The sequence below is a fragment of the Heloderma suspectum genome, chromosome 2, assembly GCF_057233095.1.
Source record: "Heloderma suspectum isolate Gila_16-S chromosome 2, 16-S_ref, whole genome shotgun sequence".
Lineage (NCBI taxonomy): Eukaryota > Metazoa > Chordata > Lepidosauria > Squamata > Helodermatidae > Heloderma > Heloderma suspectum.
Genome location: NC_139459.1, coordinates 266,461,892 through 266,480,026, shown reverse-complemented (window position 1 = coordinate 266,480,026; position 18,135 = coordinate 266,461,892). Strand labels below are relative to the sequence as shown.

General features: G+C 43.6%; 1 protein-coding gene across 1 annotated transcript in view; it reads left to right on the top strand.

The window, feature by feature from the left end:
* The window catches only part of PDGFRB (platelet derived growth factor receptor beta), a 105,715-nt gene that overhangs the window by 28,409 nt on the left and 59,171 nt on the right, over window positions 1-18,135 (top strand). The window contains exon 2 of the mRNA XM_084839150.1: window positions 17,745-17,827. Coding sequence (XP_084695276.1) covers window positions 17,773-17,827 — 55 coding nt within the window. The 5' untranslated portion in view covers window positions 17,745-17,772. The remainder of the gene's footprint in view (window positions 1-17,744; window positions 17,828-18,135) is intronic.

Here is an 18,135-nt window from a genome sequence, read left to right as displayed (position 1 = left end):
GAAATGACTGAAAACCCTGAAGGTGCTTACTTGAACTCCTCTCCTCCCGCTCTGGATTGAGGCTTTTCTGGTTTTCATCCTTTAGCTACTTTGACTTTGGGTGGCAGCTGCAGCGTATTATCCTATGTGTGCTGTACTATCAGGCTGTTTGAGCTGCATGTGAAAAGGGCCTTGAACCTCCATCTGCTTTCCTGAAGTGACAAGCAAAGAAGGAGGGGTGGATGCAGTCCACATGGCACAGCTACAGTCATTCTGCCCCTGCATCAGGACCTTTGGTGGCAGCTATGATTGCAACCCGGTGATGAGCTCAGGCAGATACTATTTGCACATAGATCCAAGCCAGCCGGACTACAGGGGAGGGTACTTTAAAAGAGGGGTTGCTGGATGGAAAGCTGCCTGACGACAATCACCAGAAACATCGGAAGATGACAGGGCTGCTGTATCTTTTTCCACACAGAAAAGAGAGATCATGGCAGATGCAGATTGTGGAGAAAAATTACAGCTGCCCAAATTCCCAAATCTACAGATGCAGATTGCTTCTCCAGAGCAATAGTACAAGAGCCTTGTCCTTAGCCTATTGCATATTTTCTAAATGTAAAATTCCTGCTCCTGTAATAAGGGTAGCTTCAGAACTGATTTTCTCTAATCATAGTCATACTTTAAAGGACAATAAAATAGGAAGGGAGAAAGTACAAGCCCCCAACACACCCATCTTGCTGATGCCCAAAGTATCAAATATGAGTCTGATATGCACAGATCTTGAAGGCCAAGACTCGAGAAATCCACAAGATCTATGTGAAAGATTTACAGTTGACCATTTGGTCATTACAAAAAGGTGAGCATTATTTGCCCTACTTTGCCCTACTAAACTCTTGATGTGAGTAGAGGAAGGTAACATGGAAAGATACCCAAAGAGATCAAATGATATACAGTTTTGAAGTTCTGTTTCACCAAGGTGCAGCACTACATATATATATGTATATTAGTGTGTTGCATTGGGTACTTAAAGACACACTTTACTGACCTGCTGAACAGTTTCTACTGGGTTTGGCATTGCTGGCAAACACCACCATCTTTTTCACAGTAGTCCCTTCTCACTCCCCCACATCCAGCCGAATGCAAGTACACTTTTTATCATCTCTTACACATCCACAGACACACCCCGCCACTTCCAGATATGCCTCCCTATCTCCAAATACTAAAGTGTGACGTTAATTATTTGTACTCCGTCTGGTGAGGTCAAACAAGCAGCATTTGATGGAAACCACATGGCTTTTGAATGAAACATGAATTCTTTGAGTTGGCATTAAAGCCCTGTCTATGAGTAAGTGGGGCAGAACAAGCCACCTTCGCGAGCGACAGGAAGATTTGTTGTCTGTGGATAATGTGGTACACTTAACTCTTCTGGGAAAGAGCCACATAAAAGAAAGGAGCAATGCTCTTAAAAGGAGTGGGCCCCACTCTTATTTTCCTTTTGCCTCTCTTGGTCACAAAGACAAAACTGTAAAAAGGAGCTGGAAATAGGGACCACTTTCACAGAGATTGGAAAACCCCAACATTTTCTCAAGGTCTGTATCTTTAACTCACTCCACCAAGGCAGATAAAAAAGGGAGAGGCTAAAGAGACCCAATCAGATATCTACATCCTCTGGCATTATGAACACTACTTTCTTATAAATAGCAGTTTTATTAAAACAAGCCAGGAGCACAAACAGCTGGGGATATGAGAAGACAGTCTGAAATAACGTTGTATCGACTGCCCCTTTTCACTGCTGTTGACTTTAATATGCCTTTTAAGCATATTATTTGCTTAAATAATATATTAAGCATATTATTTGTGCAACATGTGAATTTTGTTAACACGGGAGAGAATGCAGTAGAGAAACAATGATCTCTCTTATGTGCAAGGATCTCTCTAAACCAGGATTAGTGCTGATTCTTATAAATCAACATTTCCTGATATTCTCTAAGGGTGTATTCACAACAGCAGTCTACTCAACAGTCACTTTTCTGATTTAATGTAATTTTCTTTGACATGGCATGCCTCACTTTATCCTGAAATAGTTTTTTACTCTCACAACAGACTCCCCTTCTTCCAAGATTGCATGAGTTTTTTTTAACAGGAGGCATATTTTTAGAGAGGTGGTGCTCAGCCTGTTCAGTAAAGGATTGCAGTCTCCTTAAAGATAAGATTCACTGTCTGGGGATATCCTGTCCCCAGTGGCATCCATGGTACACAGTGCTGGATAATAGGAACAACTCCGCATGCTTCCAGACACTAGGGGGTGATAGAGAATATCTTGTAGCTTGATCCGTTCCTATTCCCTCCCCTTCCTCTTTCCGCTTTCTTTTTCTTCTTGCCTCTGCAACAAGCACCATGTGCTCTTTCTGGAAAGGAAGCAAGTAACCTCATGCCTTTGCTTACTTACACCCACAAACCCAACATATGAGGGTTCTTATAGTTATACAGTGTTAGAGATCCTTCTCTGATGATGTGTATAAAAACACTAATAAAGTAAGTTGATTTGAACTTCTTCTAAACTGGCTCTAGCCTGCATTTATTGCCTCTAATACTAAATGCTGTGTTGCCATGCTGTTTCTGTATAAAGCAACTCTGCTGTAAGTCACGCTAGACTTTCCAGCATGGGTTATAGGCCCAGGAAACAGTAGTTCTTTCTTTAAATAACTAGAGATTGCACGTGTGGTCAGTTTAATGGCTGAAGCCACACACACAGCAAAACGAGGCTTGAGATTTTTTCTTTTTGAGTTGGAACCATGGCTGAGAACAGACAAACAGCAATTCCCAAACTAAATGCAGAGAACTATCATGTATGGTGCTTCAGACTGAGAAACCAACTTGAGGTGGATGGGACACTTGAAGCACTGGATAAAGAGCGACCCAGCACAGGAGAAGAAGCCACTGTGAGAAGGGACTCCAAAGACATAAAGCAAGAAATATATTAATACAATGTTTACCAGACAATCAGATTGTGCATATAAAGGGAGAAAGAATGGCTGCAGATATGCTTAAAGTGCTGCAGAAATTATATGGGGAAGATGAGATCCAGAAACAACTTTTATTGTTTAGAGAACTATTCTCTACAAGCTTAAAGGAAGGAGGGGATGTTGATAAGCATATTGCAAGTCTACCAAATATACTAGATAAACTGGCTACATTGGAGAAAATATTAAATGATCAGCTAAAAATGGGGGTATTTCTAAGCTCCCTTCCATGAAGCTACTCTACATTCATTTCAATGTTTAATGCAAAAGAAAGAACATTAAGTGATTTACTAAGCTCCATAAGAGGAGAAGCACCAAGACAGAAGGCTCATGAGGAGGCTGAAACACATAGTGGCTCAAATTACGTGATCACCAAAAACAGGCTGAAAGGCGGGCATTTTGAAAGCCAATCAAAGCAAAACAAGCAGACACAAAGAAAGGAGCCACCCGCATACTTGAAGTGCAATAAAAAGGGTCATCTCCAGAGAGAGTGCCAGGCAATTTTTAACTCCTCCAAGGGGACACAACATGGCCAAAAAGATGATAATGAGCATAACAATAAAAATTACAATACTTTTTATGTAACTGAAAGAAGAAATACCAAAGTTACATGGCTGATTGGAAGTGGGGCATCTTCGTACATGTCCTGTGATGCTAATTTATTCCATGAACTAAACCCAGAGGGAAATGGGAGCGTATATTTAGTTGATGGAAACCTGTGCCATAAAGAATAAAGGGAAAATAGCCCTAAGATGCAAGACCAAGAATGTGTGCAGTGGTATCACAGCAGAAGTACAGTTCATTCCTGAACTGAAGACAAATCTACTGAGTGTATCCACACTGACAAGAAAAGGGTTTGCTGTATACTTTAATAAGAAAGGCTGCACAGTTTCTTTAGAAGGTCAGCTATATACCAGAGGCTTTAAGCAGGATGGAGTCTTTGAACTAGACTGCCAAGAAGAAAAGGCTAATGCTGCCAAGCAAGGTATACCCAAGGATTGCTCTACATTGTGGCACAGGTGGTTTGCACATCACGACGAGAGTAGGGATGTACGAAAGTCACTTACCTTTTCACAGGGGTGCTTCGCGGTGGGGGGGAGGTGCTTAGGTTCTCCCCCTGAAGTTCAGGCGAGGGGGGGGAGCCGTCCCGCCTCGCCCGGCTGAAATTCAGGCCGGGGGGGGGACGCTTCCCGCCTCGCCTGGCCGAAATTCAGGCTGGGGAGAAGCGCCCCGTCTCCCCGACTGTGAAACAAAGTGTAAAAAAAAAACACCCCGTGATAGGCTACATAACGATTAACGTAGCCTATCACGGCTAGATTTCCAAAGTCAGCCGTGATAAGCTATGTAAATCGTTACGTAGCCTATCACAGGTGACTTTGGAAAAAAAAAAAAGCGCGTACGCAAATGGCGGCGCTCTATTGGCGCCGCCATTTGCTCTATGGGCGCCGCCATTTGCGTTCCTTATTTGGTCCCGGTAGTCTACGTAAAGATGTAGTCTACGTAAATCTTTACGTAGACTACCGGGACCAAATAAGGAACGCAAATGGCGGCGCCCATAGAGCTCCGCCATTTGCGTACGTGCTTTTTTTTTTTCAAAGTCACCCGTGATAGGCTACGTAACGATTTACGTAGCCTATCATGGCTGACTTTGGAAATCTAGCCGTGATAGGCTACGTTAATCGTTACGTAGCCTATCACGGGGTTGGGTTTTTTTTTACACTTTGTAATGGCGGCGGCGGCAGCTGGTCAGAAGACCGGCTGCCGCCCCCGCACCCGACGAAAGGCCGATGAACCACCGCCGGGACCCGCCGCCGGGAGGGACATTCGCCAAAGGTAAGTCCCATCCCGGGGGGGGGCGGGGGGCGGAGAATTTCACCACCGATTTCGGGGGGCCGAATGCGTTGGCGCTCGGCCCCCCGAAGATTCGTGGAGAAATTCTCCACCATCCCTAGATGTGAGTGCCATTCTGGAGGTGAAGAGGAATGACTTGGTAAGAGGCACTGATACAAAAGAGTGCATTAATTGTGATCACAAATCTGTGACATGCCTAAAAGGGAAGGCAACCAGGCCACTAGTCCCCAAGCAATATCAGAGACACTCAAGTAAGCCTCTTGAGCTGATTCAAACTGATCTGTGTGGTCCACAAATACTTACCCTCTTTTATAAATGATTTTTCCAAGTTCTGTGTGACCTACCTGCTAACAGAGAAGTCCCAACCTGCACATATGTTGAAAGAGTATGTTGTCAAACATACTGGACTTCAGAGCTGGATAATACAGAATCCTAAACCCAGAAACAGATAAGATAATTGTATGCAGAGTGGTGTACTTTGATGAAGAGAAGTGACCAGAGCCATGCTAGTGACAACTGCAAAAAGAACAACGGTGATGGCAACAGCTCACAGTTGGAAGAGTATTGCCTGACACCCAGAGATGCAGCCATCACCCAAATACAACCAGACAAAGAAGTACAGACAGAAGTTCCCAGAGAGCCAGCAGATGAGAGGAGCCAGAAGTTTCTGTAGAAGCAAACGATACTCCTGAACCAAATTCCAGGCACTCATCACAGTCCAACAGAGGAGTTCCAGTCAAATGACTCACCTACCTCACAAGATCATTGTTACCACAAGAACCTACATCATGGATGCATCATGGAAAGAAGTAGAGGAGATGTCTGTTGCAGAAGCAAGCAAATAGAAAAGAGCAGCACAAGAAGAGTTAGAGGCACGACTCAAAAACAAAATGTGCACTCTTACAAAACTGCCAATCAGCAAAAAGGGCATAGGCTACAAGTGGGTTTTTAAGCGAAGCAGGGTACAGAAGGGGAAATAGAGTGATACAAGGCCAGGCTTGTTGCCAAAGGCTACTCCCAAAAATATGGTGAAGACTATGATGAGACTTTTACACCAGTTGTGAAACATGCTACAGTAAGAGCGTTCTTGAGTGCTCTAGCAGCTTCAAGAAACATGCATGTAGAGCACCTTGACATAAAGACTGCATTTTTGCATGGAAAAATAGAAGAAGAGTTGTACAAAGAACAACCCCGAAGCTTTACAACTGACAAAAACAGTATCTCATGTGCAAGCTGCAGAAGAGGATCTGTGGCTTAAAACAAGCAGAGCATGGGACAAAAACACTGGACAAGATCTTGACCAGCCAAGGCTCATCCCTTGCCTCTACAACCATTATAGAGAAGGCAGATAGACATTTATACTGACTTACATCGATGATGTGATTATATGCCATGATAATCAAAAGGACAGTGCAGAAATTGTACTCCATCTAAACAACGAGGAGAAAATAAAATATTTAGGAGATGCCAGTTACTATTTAGGCATACAAACTGATAGAGATGAAGATGGCAATTATCTTCTTAGTCAAAAGCAAAAAATCCTAGTTGATAGAGAGCCTAGGACTAAAAGATGCTAATACAATGCCTAAACCAATGGAAACAGGTTCCACACTGGAGCGTGCAGAATTGAGAAGGGAAATGTTGGATAATAGGAACAACTCTGCGTGCTTCCAGACACTAGGGGATGATAGGGAATGTCCTATAACTTGGTCAGATACTATTTCTTGCCCCCTCCCCTTCCTCCTCCTTCTTCTTGCCTCTACAACAAGCACCATGTGCTCTTTCTGGAAAGGAAACAAGTAACAATTAATTTTTGTTAACCGCCTGGAGAGCTTTGGCTGTTGGGCAGTATTAGGGATGTACGAAAGTCACTTACCTTTTCGCAGCTTGGATTCACGGTGGGGGGGAGGCGCTCCGTCCCTCCCCCCAGGATCCTCCCTGGGCCGGCTCTGCTCCGCAGCAGCTCCACAGAGCTTCCAGCCAGGGCCATCCGCAGCCGGAGTTCTGGCCACGGCCAGCTGCTGCGGACACAAATGACGTGGCTGCCATTTGCGTGGCTGCCTTTGCCGTGATAGGCTACGTAAATACTTACGTAGCCTATCATGGAAAGAGCAGCAGCACAAACGACGTAGCGGCCGCCGTTTGTGCCCCTGCTCTTTGCTGTGATAGACTACGTAAATACTTACGTAGCCTATCAAGGCAGCCTGGCAGGATGCAAATGGCGCCCGCAACAGTGGCCGCCATTTGTGTCTGCAGCAGCCGGCCGAGAGACCAGCTGCCGCCGCTGGAGCCACCGCCAGAGCCGCCGCCGCCGGAACATCTGCCCCAGGTAAGTTTTGTCCAGAGGGGATTCCGCGGGGGGGGCAGGGGGTGGGAGGCCGTTCTGCCACGGGTTTCGGGGGGCCGAATCCCAGTGCATTCGGCCTCACTGAAATCTGTGGCAGAATTCTCCGCCATCCCTAGGCAGTATAGAAATAAATAAATAACCATATGTCATGCCCTCGCTTACTTACACTCACACACCCAACTTTAGGGTGTTCTTCTAGTTATACTGTGTTAGATAGCCTTCTCTAATGATGTGTATAAAAGCATTGATCAAGTATTTGAACATCTTCTAAACTGGCTCTAGCCTGCATTTATTGCCTCTAATACTAAATGCTGTGTTGCCATGCTTTCTCTGTATAAAACAACTCTGCTGTAAGTCACATCAAACTGTCCAGCACATGGTGCCTTCCACCACCACCACCTGGTGCATTAACTGCAGTGCCTCCTGGACAGAGATAGCCTGGCTGCAGTTATCTATGGACTCATCTCCTCTTGTTGGGACTACTTAAGAACATAAGGGGAGCCCTGCTGGATCAGACTAAATACTTATCTAGTCCACCATTCTGTTCACACAGTGGCCAAATGGCTGCCTGTGGGAAGCCCACAAGTAGGACATGAGTGCAATAGCACCATCCTAGTCATGTTCCCCAGCTACTGGTATACAGAGGCATACTACCTCCAATATTGGAAGGAACATATGTACTCATCATGACTAGTAGCCGTTGATAGCATTATCCATGAACTTGTCTAATCCTCTTTTAAAGCTGTTCAAGTTGGTGGCCGTGGCCATCACTACATCTTGTGGTAGCAAATTCCATCGTTTCACTACACATGGTGTGAAGTACTATTTCCTTTTACCTGTCTCCCACCATTCAGCTTTATGGAATGACCTTGGGTTCTAGTATTGTGAGCAGCAGCTCTACGCTGGGTCAACATTAAGGCCATCAATAATTCTTTGAATATATCAGAAGCAGCAAACCAGCTACAGAGGCCATTGGGCCATTGGATGACAACAGAATTAAAGGAGTACTAAAGGAAGATAAAGAGATTTCAGAGAAGCTGAATGAATTCTTTTTCATATGTCTTCAACTGCAGAAGATGTAGGACAGATACCTATGCCTGAATTGATATTTTCAGGAATGGAGTCTGAAGAACCGAGTCAAACAGTTGTGATAAGAGATGAAGTTCTAGACCTCATTGACAAACTGAAAGCCACTTAGAATGGTGCAGTGTACACCCTTGTGGAGTCCTGCCCGGACCAACAGCAGCTCCTACAAAAATGCGGGTGAGCCACTCCTCCCTTCTCCTTCCGTTGTTGTGGAAACGGCTTAGAACATGTTATTAGCAATATGCTCCTCAAAATGTTTTTTGTGGCTCTTATTGTCTTTTTGCATTTCTTTCGTGCAAGTGGTGGCTCCCCATTTATGGAATAATCTCCCTGACAAGGCCCGCACGGCGCCAACATTGTCATCTTTTCGGCGCCAGGTTAAAACTGCCCTCTTCTCTCAGGCATTTGGCAGCATATAATGAGTCTCTGCTTGTCTCTGGCTGATGGTTTTGCATTGTCTTAGATATATGTTGTTGTTTTGTGTTATTTGTTTTATGTCATTATGTGAATGGTTTTTTATATTTTATATAATGTATTTTAATGGTTTTTAATTTTTGTGAACCGCCCAGAGAGCTTCAGCCAGGGGGTGGTATAGTAATATAATAAATGAAATGAAAGTGAAATGAAGTTTGTATTCCTTTTTATTCTCCTCATTTGGGCAAAATTTCCATTTTCTGAAGGAAGCTTTCTTTTCTCTAATAGCTTCCTTGACTGCTCAGCCATGCTGGTGACTTTTTGGACTTGGTATTACCTTTTCTGACCCATGGTATACATTCTCGCTGAAATTCTATTATTGTGGTTTTGAGTAACCTCCAAGCATTTTGGAGAGATTTAACCCTCTTGATGCCCCCTTTCAACATCATTTTTACCAGTCCCCTCATTTTGGAGAAGTTTCTTCTTTTAAGGTCAAATGTGACTATGTTGGACTCCCCTGGCAATTTTCAATTTAAATATATATTAAATTAGAGCACTGCTTTCAATTGGTTCATCAACACTCACATATCACACTAGGGTCCTGGGGAGCACTGCTTAGGATTAAATCCAGGGTCGCCTCCTCTCAGGTTCAATAACCACCCGGCACCAATTTGGCCATACTTTTGTGCCAAAGAGAAGACTTTTGTATTTGCCCAGGAATGCCAGTACAATCCAGTATAATTCTACTGGGTGGTAATGGTTTTATGGCTGCTGTTTCTGTACATTTATTTTTGGATTTGTTTTTATGCTGTTTTATTGAAAATTTATTATCAATTGTATGCTGCCCTGGGAGTTTTATAGTGAAGGATGGCCTAGAAATTATCTAAATAAATAGGTCTGATTTATTGTTTTGAATGTTGAGGCTGACACTGTTGTATCCCATGTCTTTTTACTCTCTTAAGAGTCTTTGTTCATACATTCATAGAGCACAAAAACATCAACAATAGTATTTAAACCTAGTTTTTTGGTAATATGGGATAATATCAGTTCTCCAGGCATACTAGCTCCTGTCTAAATATGAATGGCTTCAGGATTTGCATTTTTCATCAGATTTAACATTGGAACAACAACGTATAGAACAGGAGTGGGGACCTCATGGCTGGGATCCCTAGATAGCCCCACCCCTTTCCCTCAGCCACTAATGGTTTGGTAGTCTCCCAGCTTTTACGTAGTTTGAAATGCCTCTCCTAAGGGTTAGTTACTGGCAGTAAGGGCTTTAAGCCACAATATGCTGGTATCTTTGGTATTTTGGGACACATACCCTTTGCCTTCTGCCCTCCCCATTACTGAAATGCAGCTCCACAAAGGGCATCTTTACACCAGCCTAAAATCCTGCATTTAAAATGGGGCTTTCTGCTTCCAGTTTAAATGCAGGATCACAATGGCTCTCTTTTTCACCCGCTCCCCTTCCCCCCTCCTTGTCCCCATATCTGAGTCTTCCATGATCGTTCATGGATCTTGCTTCTCTTCTTGTCGCTTTAACTCTTTTGAAGGAAGGAACTGAAGCGGAACACAATGGGGTAATTTGATAGCTCATTATCTGCAAACTATTTAAAAACGGAACAAAGTGCAGGAGACACCTTGAATGATCACGGAGTCATGTGAAGAGCCCACAAACTTCCGTGAAGGAGCAATCTCAATCGCAGGATAAAAGCTCAGTGTGAAGGAGCCCAAAGTTTCTCTGAAGTGGAAGTTGGCCCTCACGCAAAAGAGGTTCCCCATCTCTGATAGAGAACAGTCTTCCCCAACCTGGTGCCCACCGGATGTGTTGAACTACAACTCCCATCAATGGCCATGTTGGCTGAGAATGATGGGAGTTGCAGTCCAACACATCTGGATGGCACCAAGCAGGGGAAGGCTGATATGGAATTTGTTAAAAACTCCGGATTGCAATTGAAATGAACTTGAACTGCTCAAGTATTATTTTCCATTGGAGATAGATGTAGATACAGCTAGAGCACTTATGGCATATGAATGTTCCACAAGCTAAGCAAACAGGAAGTACATTCTTCATGTAATAATTTTCTGGGAAAGCAGAAAAAGAATCCCAAGGCTTTGGGGGAAGTTGCTCAATAAATCAGGAACACATTGGGATTTACTGGTGAATCAATTAAGTCAAGCTAAAGTGACAGAATAAGCAAAATATCTGATGACCACACAGCACTTAAAAATTCATTTCTCCCTTAACTTTGAGCAGGCAACTACCAAGCCAAGACATACTGCACCAGTTCAATAGCACACGGTTCCTCCTGTAGTCAAGACTGCTGGCACAGCCTTCGGGTGTGGTGCTGATGCAATGTAAGTCTTCGGCATGGCGATAGATTTCTGGTTTAGTTCTTGTTTTTCTTTCCTATTTGCATTCTTCTGATCATTCACTCCAGATTAGAGCCAAGACAAGGGAAGTGCATTTCCTGTTTGGATATCGTAATATTTTGTATTTATTCAGCTTCCCAAAGCAGCTGCAAATGCAGCTTTCCTCCTGTGGTAACTAGTAGCTTCAGTGGGTGGAATTTCCACTGAGTGTGGCATGGGGAGAAAGGGATAATCCATCCTCCACATGTGCCATAGTCCTGGTCCTGATCCCCCCCTCATCTGGTGGCTGTTATTTAAAGTTTTAAAAGCAAGCACACTTATTGTCACATGATGCACTTAATGTAACATGTAGCTCGTCCCTAAATTAAGCCAGTATTACTATCCACATATTATCAATAGAGGACTGATGATGAGTGAGTAGTGGCTTGTCCAAGGCTACCAGTTCATTGGTGAGGCACAATTTGAACCAGGGATTTTGGAGTTCATCTATCACATGCATAGCCACAGTGCAATATGAGCACAATTGGGTTTCCAGTGTAAGGGTGGACACTGGACAGTACCCAATGCGGCAAAACTGCTAACATATATTACGTTGCGCTCATGTAAACTGTTCTGGCACAACACCAGTAGGATTAGCTGTTGCACCAATTTCCCAGGGAAATTGGCAGTCCAGCTAATGCTATTGGCACTGCGCTGGAGTAGTTTACGCTAGTGCAAGGTAATTTACATTAGCGGTTGCACCCTGCTAGACACTGCCCATTATCCTGAACAAATTCTGTATCCATCACTACTGAACTACAAATTCACATATGATTTGTATTCTGCTGTTGTAGAAGGGCTTCTTCCACATGCTATAGCCCTGGGAATCCTCGGTATAGGATGGTGCCCTAACATATTTATTGTGGCATAAGCTTTTCTGAGTCTGCATCTGGTTAACTGGGCTCTAGCCTGTGTCACAATAAATGCTTTTAAGGTGTCACAGGGCTCTCTGTTGTTCTTGGTATTTCCTGTTTGTCACTCGTCGTCGGCCTTTTATCTGCACAGTGGGGCAGCTCCCCCTAGGCGTTGTGAGGATAAAGATTACTGATTGAGCCATCAAGCTCTATCAGGGCAAGTATCAGGGTTTAATGTCTAAAAAGGGATGTTCAAATCTGCTTGGAGGCCATGTCCTGCGACCTAGGGCATAAAAATGTTTATTTGTTGCTGTTGTTACCATAAATGTGAATGCTATTAAAATGGTTAATCTAGGCGACTGATAAAGTATTCTGACTTGGCCCCACTGATGTAGCCCCACTGTAGTCTTGCTGCAAAGAGAATAAGTGTGCTGTGCCTGTTTGCCATTTTAATGTTTTGTTTGTTTAAAAACAAAAAATGAAACCATGCTCCATTGGCAATTACTGAAAAGGGGAAACGCAGTGCCGAAAACTAAGGGAAAAGATAAGCGTACTGTGAGGAAAGGGTGCTCTCGCTGGTATTCGCCAGGATTGTTTTCAAATTGTAATGGCTGCATGAGCCTGCTAGGGTGATAAAGCAGGGAATGCTCAGCTTCCAGAAAAAAGAATTAAAAATGGACAAATATGTATTTAAAATGTTCTCACCAGTAGGCACCCGTGACACTCATGCAAGGTCCTTCCATAAGGCACACAAAACAGCAATGGAAGTACAAGTGGGTGCTGGGGGAGGTTGCATTTCCCAGCAATATCGGCTTGTGGGCTGAATGCTGGTAAAATGAAATTTCCCCACAACTGAAGCATTATCTGGAAGGGAAACACTGGGATTTCCTGTGCAGCTGGGTGACGACTCCCTTGATACAGTTGTCCAGAAAGATCTCTCATCTTGATTGTGGGAAGGGGCAGGCTGGGGGCGGGAGTGTTAGTGGGAAGAGAATATTGATTTGTTTCTCTTTTTTCCTACTCTCCCTCAGTCCATAGGCTTGAGTGGATAAGAAAAGCCTAAGGAGCAACCAGCAAAACAGCATAAAATTCCATTATTAAAACCTGTCCTCCTTAGCCACTTTACCCTGAGTGCTAAAAGCCAACCCAAACAGATCAGTCTTCTTACACAGTGCTTTCAAAAGGTACCCAGCTTGGACTTGCTGTAGGTCTGCAGGGTGAGAGAGTTCCATATCCAGTGAGCAGCCACTGAAGATGCCTCTCTTTGCACCCTTGTTGTTGGGTGCTAACAGATGGGATCGTAAAGAAGGTGTTCTTGGCTAAAGGTATATTGTTCTTGTTCAAGTGTTCTTGTCTTGAAGGTATATTGAGCCTAAGCCAGGGTGGGCAGAAGGTAGGTCTCCAGATGCTTTAGACTTCAACTCCCAGATGTCCCTGCCAGCATAGCCAATGGTCAGGAATGCTGGGAGCTGAAGTCCAAAACATCGGGAGATCTGTTATTTATTTATTTATTTATTTATTTGACTTGTGCCCTGCCTTTCTACCAAAAATGGCACACTACTTTCTGCCTACCTGTGGCCTAAGCCATTTACAGCTTTTTAGCAACCTTTCCCAAACTGTGCCCTCCAGATGTTTTGGACTACAATTCCCCAGGATCCCTGACCATTGGTCATGCTGGCCGGTGCTGATGGGAGTTGAAGTCCACAACATCAGGAGGGCATTGGGCTGGGGAAGACTGCTTTATAGGCTAAAAATAGGAAACAGCAGGGATTTAGGGCTTCTCCACATGAGGCTTTTATCCTGTGATTGAGATTGGTTACTCATGGAAGTTTGTGGGTCCTTTACACGACGTTGCCAACCTCCAACACCTCTCCAGTGGTCTCCAACCATTTCCCTGGCTTAATTTGAAACAGAAATAATGAGCTAATAAAAAGAAGCAACTTGAATCGCTTTGAATTTGTCTGTGTAAAGAGGAAGTGGCGCTATAACAGCAGCTCCATCTAGTGGCTGTATAATGAAACATATAGAGCTTGCAGATAAAGCCAGTCCTCCAGGGGGGGAAAAAAACAGGAAGTGTGTGTGAAGAAGCCTATCTTAATCCTGCAAAGAATCCAGAAGCAGAAGCCCTGGGCTGAATCTACACATAGCAGTTATACCGTTATCATAACTATTGGTTTCCATTGGTGTCATGTGTACCAATAGTTATGATAACGGTACGATAACAATATAACTGCTATGTCCTATTCAGCCTATTCAGCCCTGGTAAAGTTGTGGGATAAAAACCCTGATGTGGAGAAGCCTTTAGTATGGGCATTAAATCACTGGTGCTGCAGTATTCTTTATGTGGCTTATGCCAATTGCATAATGGAGAAGCAAGGTATCCAGTTATCAGCAAGAAGAGTGTGCTGGTGAAGGGTTCCAAATCCTCCCCCAAATGAGCACATTCCAGTATCGGGGCCTGGCTGAGGAGAGAAATTCTCAGGGTGAGAAGCTGTGGGGAGGTAGGTCATGGGTAAGCAACAGATCATGCTCTACCCTTTCACCGGTGCACCCCTTTTGCTGTCAAAATCAGATCCATGCCACCTGTTTTATGTTTGGGGTAGTTCCCTGCTGCTGCCATGTGTAGTTTGGCCCTAAGGGGAAAAAAAAATACGACTGTGTCTTTGCAAAACCACACTCCCTCCAGATGGACAATTGCAACAAGAACAAGTCAACTTTCCCCCAAAGCTGTTTTCTTTTCCCAGGAATCTGATGTCTTCTCTACTCTTGTACAGCAGGGCAGCTTTCCCCACTCCTTCTGTAGTGTCCTTTGGCTCTTTTGTTTTGCTTTTCCAAATGTTTGGCCCCAGCCCGAGAGGAGGAGGAAGAGGAAAATTGGCTATTTTAGTGGGCCAGACTAAACAAATTATTTTGCTGGTAACACACTTTGGAATGTTCTAATCTGGTGTACTAACTAATAAACACAAATTTGTTTTACAGGGAGGGAGGTATAGAGTTTGAAAGGGATAGGCAAGAGGGTAGAGGAAGATTAAGAAAGGGAATTAGCAGCTTGGACAATGTCTGGTATTTTACCAGACAAATTAGTATTTTTCAAAGATTGCTAGGGGGAAAAAAATGAAGAGGGGTTTCTATATTTGAGGAGATTCTTTGGAACTTCTTGTTATAATACAGAAACTCCTGGATGAGAGAGACTGGGTGGATCTGCTAAAAAGCAATAATCTGCATTAAACTTACATTGCATCATTGATGACAATTATATATGCTCATGCTGGCTATCAGATGCTGGAGTGCAATTCAAAAGGGGGTGTGTCTGTGATGGAACCTCTCTGCATTCTTTCCTTTCGAGAATATCTGATTTGTTCACAATTGTTGCAGTTCAATTAATGTTGTTGCAGTACTATCAACAGGTATTAGTCTGTGTGCATGCCATAGATTTTCATAGATTTGGAGACTGCTTTCTAGAGCTGTCCACAGTATACACTGTCACTTTTGTGTGTCTCACTTGATCACTGGTCCATATGTCCCACCACAGTCCACAGTCTCTCCAATTTTTCAAGGCTTTCACAGTGCTTCAATGTACAATGTGACACAAGTCCTCAGAAACATGACCAGCACTGCTGCAAGAGACGTATGTAAAATTTGATATGACCATCATGGTTGCCTATTGAGTAGAACCCATTATCAGTAACATACTCTCACTTCCCATCTCCATGCTGAAGCTCTTGGGAATCTGTTTTTAAAATTCTAATAATTCTAATTAATTGAGTTCAGTATGTGAAAGGATGGATATGTAACATTCACATATAGCCCTTAAAAATGCAGTTTCCAGTAGGAATGAAATTTACTTGAGCAATGGTAGTTTTATAACATTGTCTGATGAATTTCATATCTCTCGCCCTTCCCCCTTGGATTCAATGGAAATAAAGGGAGCATCTGTGATGGGGAAAATTGAATTAGTTGGCATTTCTCCATGCAGAGAAACCCCCTATCCTAATTATATTTGTACAGTTCTCAAGCTACCAATGTAAGATGAGGACTAGTGCTAAGGGAAAAGAGGTTCTCCTTGCTGGATGGAAATATTTATCTGCAGATAGCCTTCCAGCCTGATTCTATGCATGCATACTCAGAAATTACTTTCTCTGTATAGTCAGTGTAACTTGATCCAAGTATTATTTTTATTATGCGTTATTATTCTGCAACATTTTCACACCACTTTTCAGCCATAATGGATCTCAAAGCAGTTCACGCCAATAAAAGCAAAGTGAAAAGCAGATCCTGTTGCCCTTACAGTGATAGATCTGGAAGCCCAGGAGTGATAGTATCAAGCGATGATATGTGTTGCTTGTTCTGCTCCCCTCACAGTGTTGTGGTGACAATGGGTGCTCCTGGGAGATCTCCTGGCTCTTAGAACACAGTCGCAGGGGTAACAGCTATTGGGCCCATTCAAAAGGCCGTGGAATTTATTTATTCCTTCTGAACAGCCATAATACTATACTAAATTCCCAAATGGCCATTGGAATGTATTAAAAGCAAGGATGATTGATTACTTACATAGCGGTCTGTGTAATAGCTGAACAGGAAAATATTGCCCATCTGTTGGACAACACATGGAAAGATCTGAGCTTCTAGGTAATGGATAAGGTTCTGTTACAGAACCCCTGAAGATGAACCTTGGGAATGGGATCATGAGTTAGAGCAAATGCCACAGCCCTGTCTGTTGTGTGCTCAGGCGGGGGGTGGGGGGCGTCTTCTGGAACCAGTCACACGCCCTATCCAGACAACAGAAGGCAAAACCAATAGCCAAACAAATGCCAGTGTTATTTTGCTCATGTGTTTATAACTTCCAAGGAATGGTGAGCGTTAGGGCTGATTCACACAACTATATTGATGTCATTGCCACGTATGTAAATGTTCCAAGGTACATCGAGGTTGCCACTCGCTACATCCTGGCTCCTGTGTCCTCACTCTGCAGGAGTATCCCTGTGAACTTACCCTGCAGAGCTATAATTTGTTAAGTTTTTTTTACTTTGCAACAATTAGAATGCTACATACACGCTAAGGAGGAGGAGGAGTGATCCTCACATGTACAGGAAATGTGTTGGAGCTCAGCAGATGGATCGCTACATACCAAAAAAGCAAAACAGATGCAGTGGTTTCAAACATACGCACCCCACGCACCCACTATATCCAGCTGGTACAGTCAGCTGACCCTTAGATGACACAGGAAGTGCGATGGGTGGTCACAATATACTTCTTATCTCGTTAAGCTGGAATGTTGTGGTGAGGATCCATTGCCAACACTGCCCCAAAACTGAAGTTGAGCAATCATCCATGATCACTTCAGCCTGCTGCTTGAATCCTGTGGTTTATTCCCGTGAACATACAGGCAGTACAAGTCCAATCCATAGTGTGGGGCGGATAGCAGAGACAGGCTATTCATCAGCACCGAGCCAATGTGCACCCAGCCCAAGGATTTGCACTGTGTGGGCTTGCCTTGTGGATAGGGCCTGCTTCCGTGTTCATAATCAAACTGCTGTCAACCAGAGACAGCAAGAGAGTTTCTGGAGGCCAAGGCCCTTGAATTTCCTTTGCCCGTTTCCTCTATCCACTTATACTGGTGGTGCCTGTCTGGGGCTGAGGAAAGGGCTGGCAGTAACGAGATCTAAAAGAAGGAGGTGGTTTATGGAATATTTACTGCTCGCATGTGTATTCCACTCGCCCTGCAAGGAACTTGGGTTTCCTCCAGATTTCTATTCATCATAGTTTGCTTTTTAACAGGGCACTGCTTGCTATAAAACAGACTCCCATGATGCTACATCTGTCTCTGAAGATGCTCATCTCCTTCCTCCTCTTTCTCACAGGTAAGCCAATATCTGGACCTAACACAGGGTGCATAAGCATTTCTGTGGGACCTGCTCATGGAATTCTTACAGTGCACAGGGTGGATGAAGAGACATGGAGGCACAGATATACTATCATGTTGAAAACAATTGTCTCCCATAGCCAACATACATTACTTATTTATTTACAGGACTTATATGCCATCCTACATCTAATAAGATTCCCAAGCGGTCAACAACAAAAAGAAAGAAGAAATAATCAAAATACAGAATTAAAATATTTAATTCATTTGAAATATTTAAATGAGTTTAATTCAGTTAGGGCACAA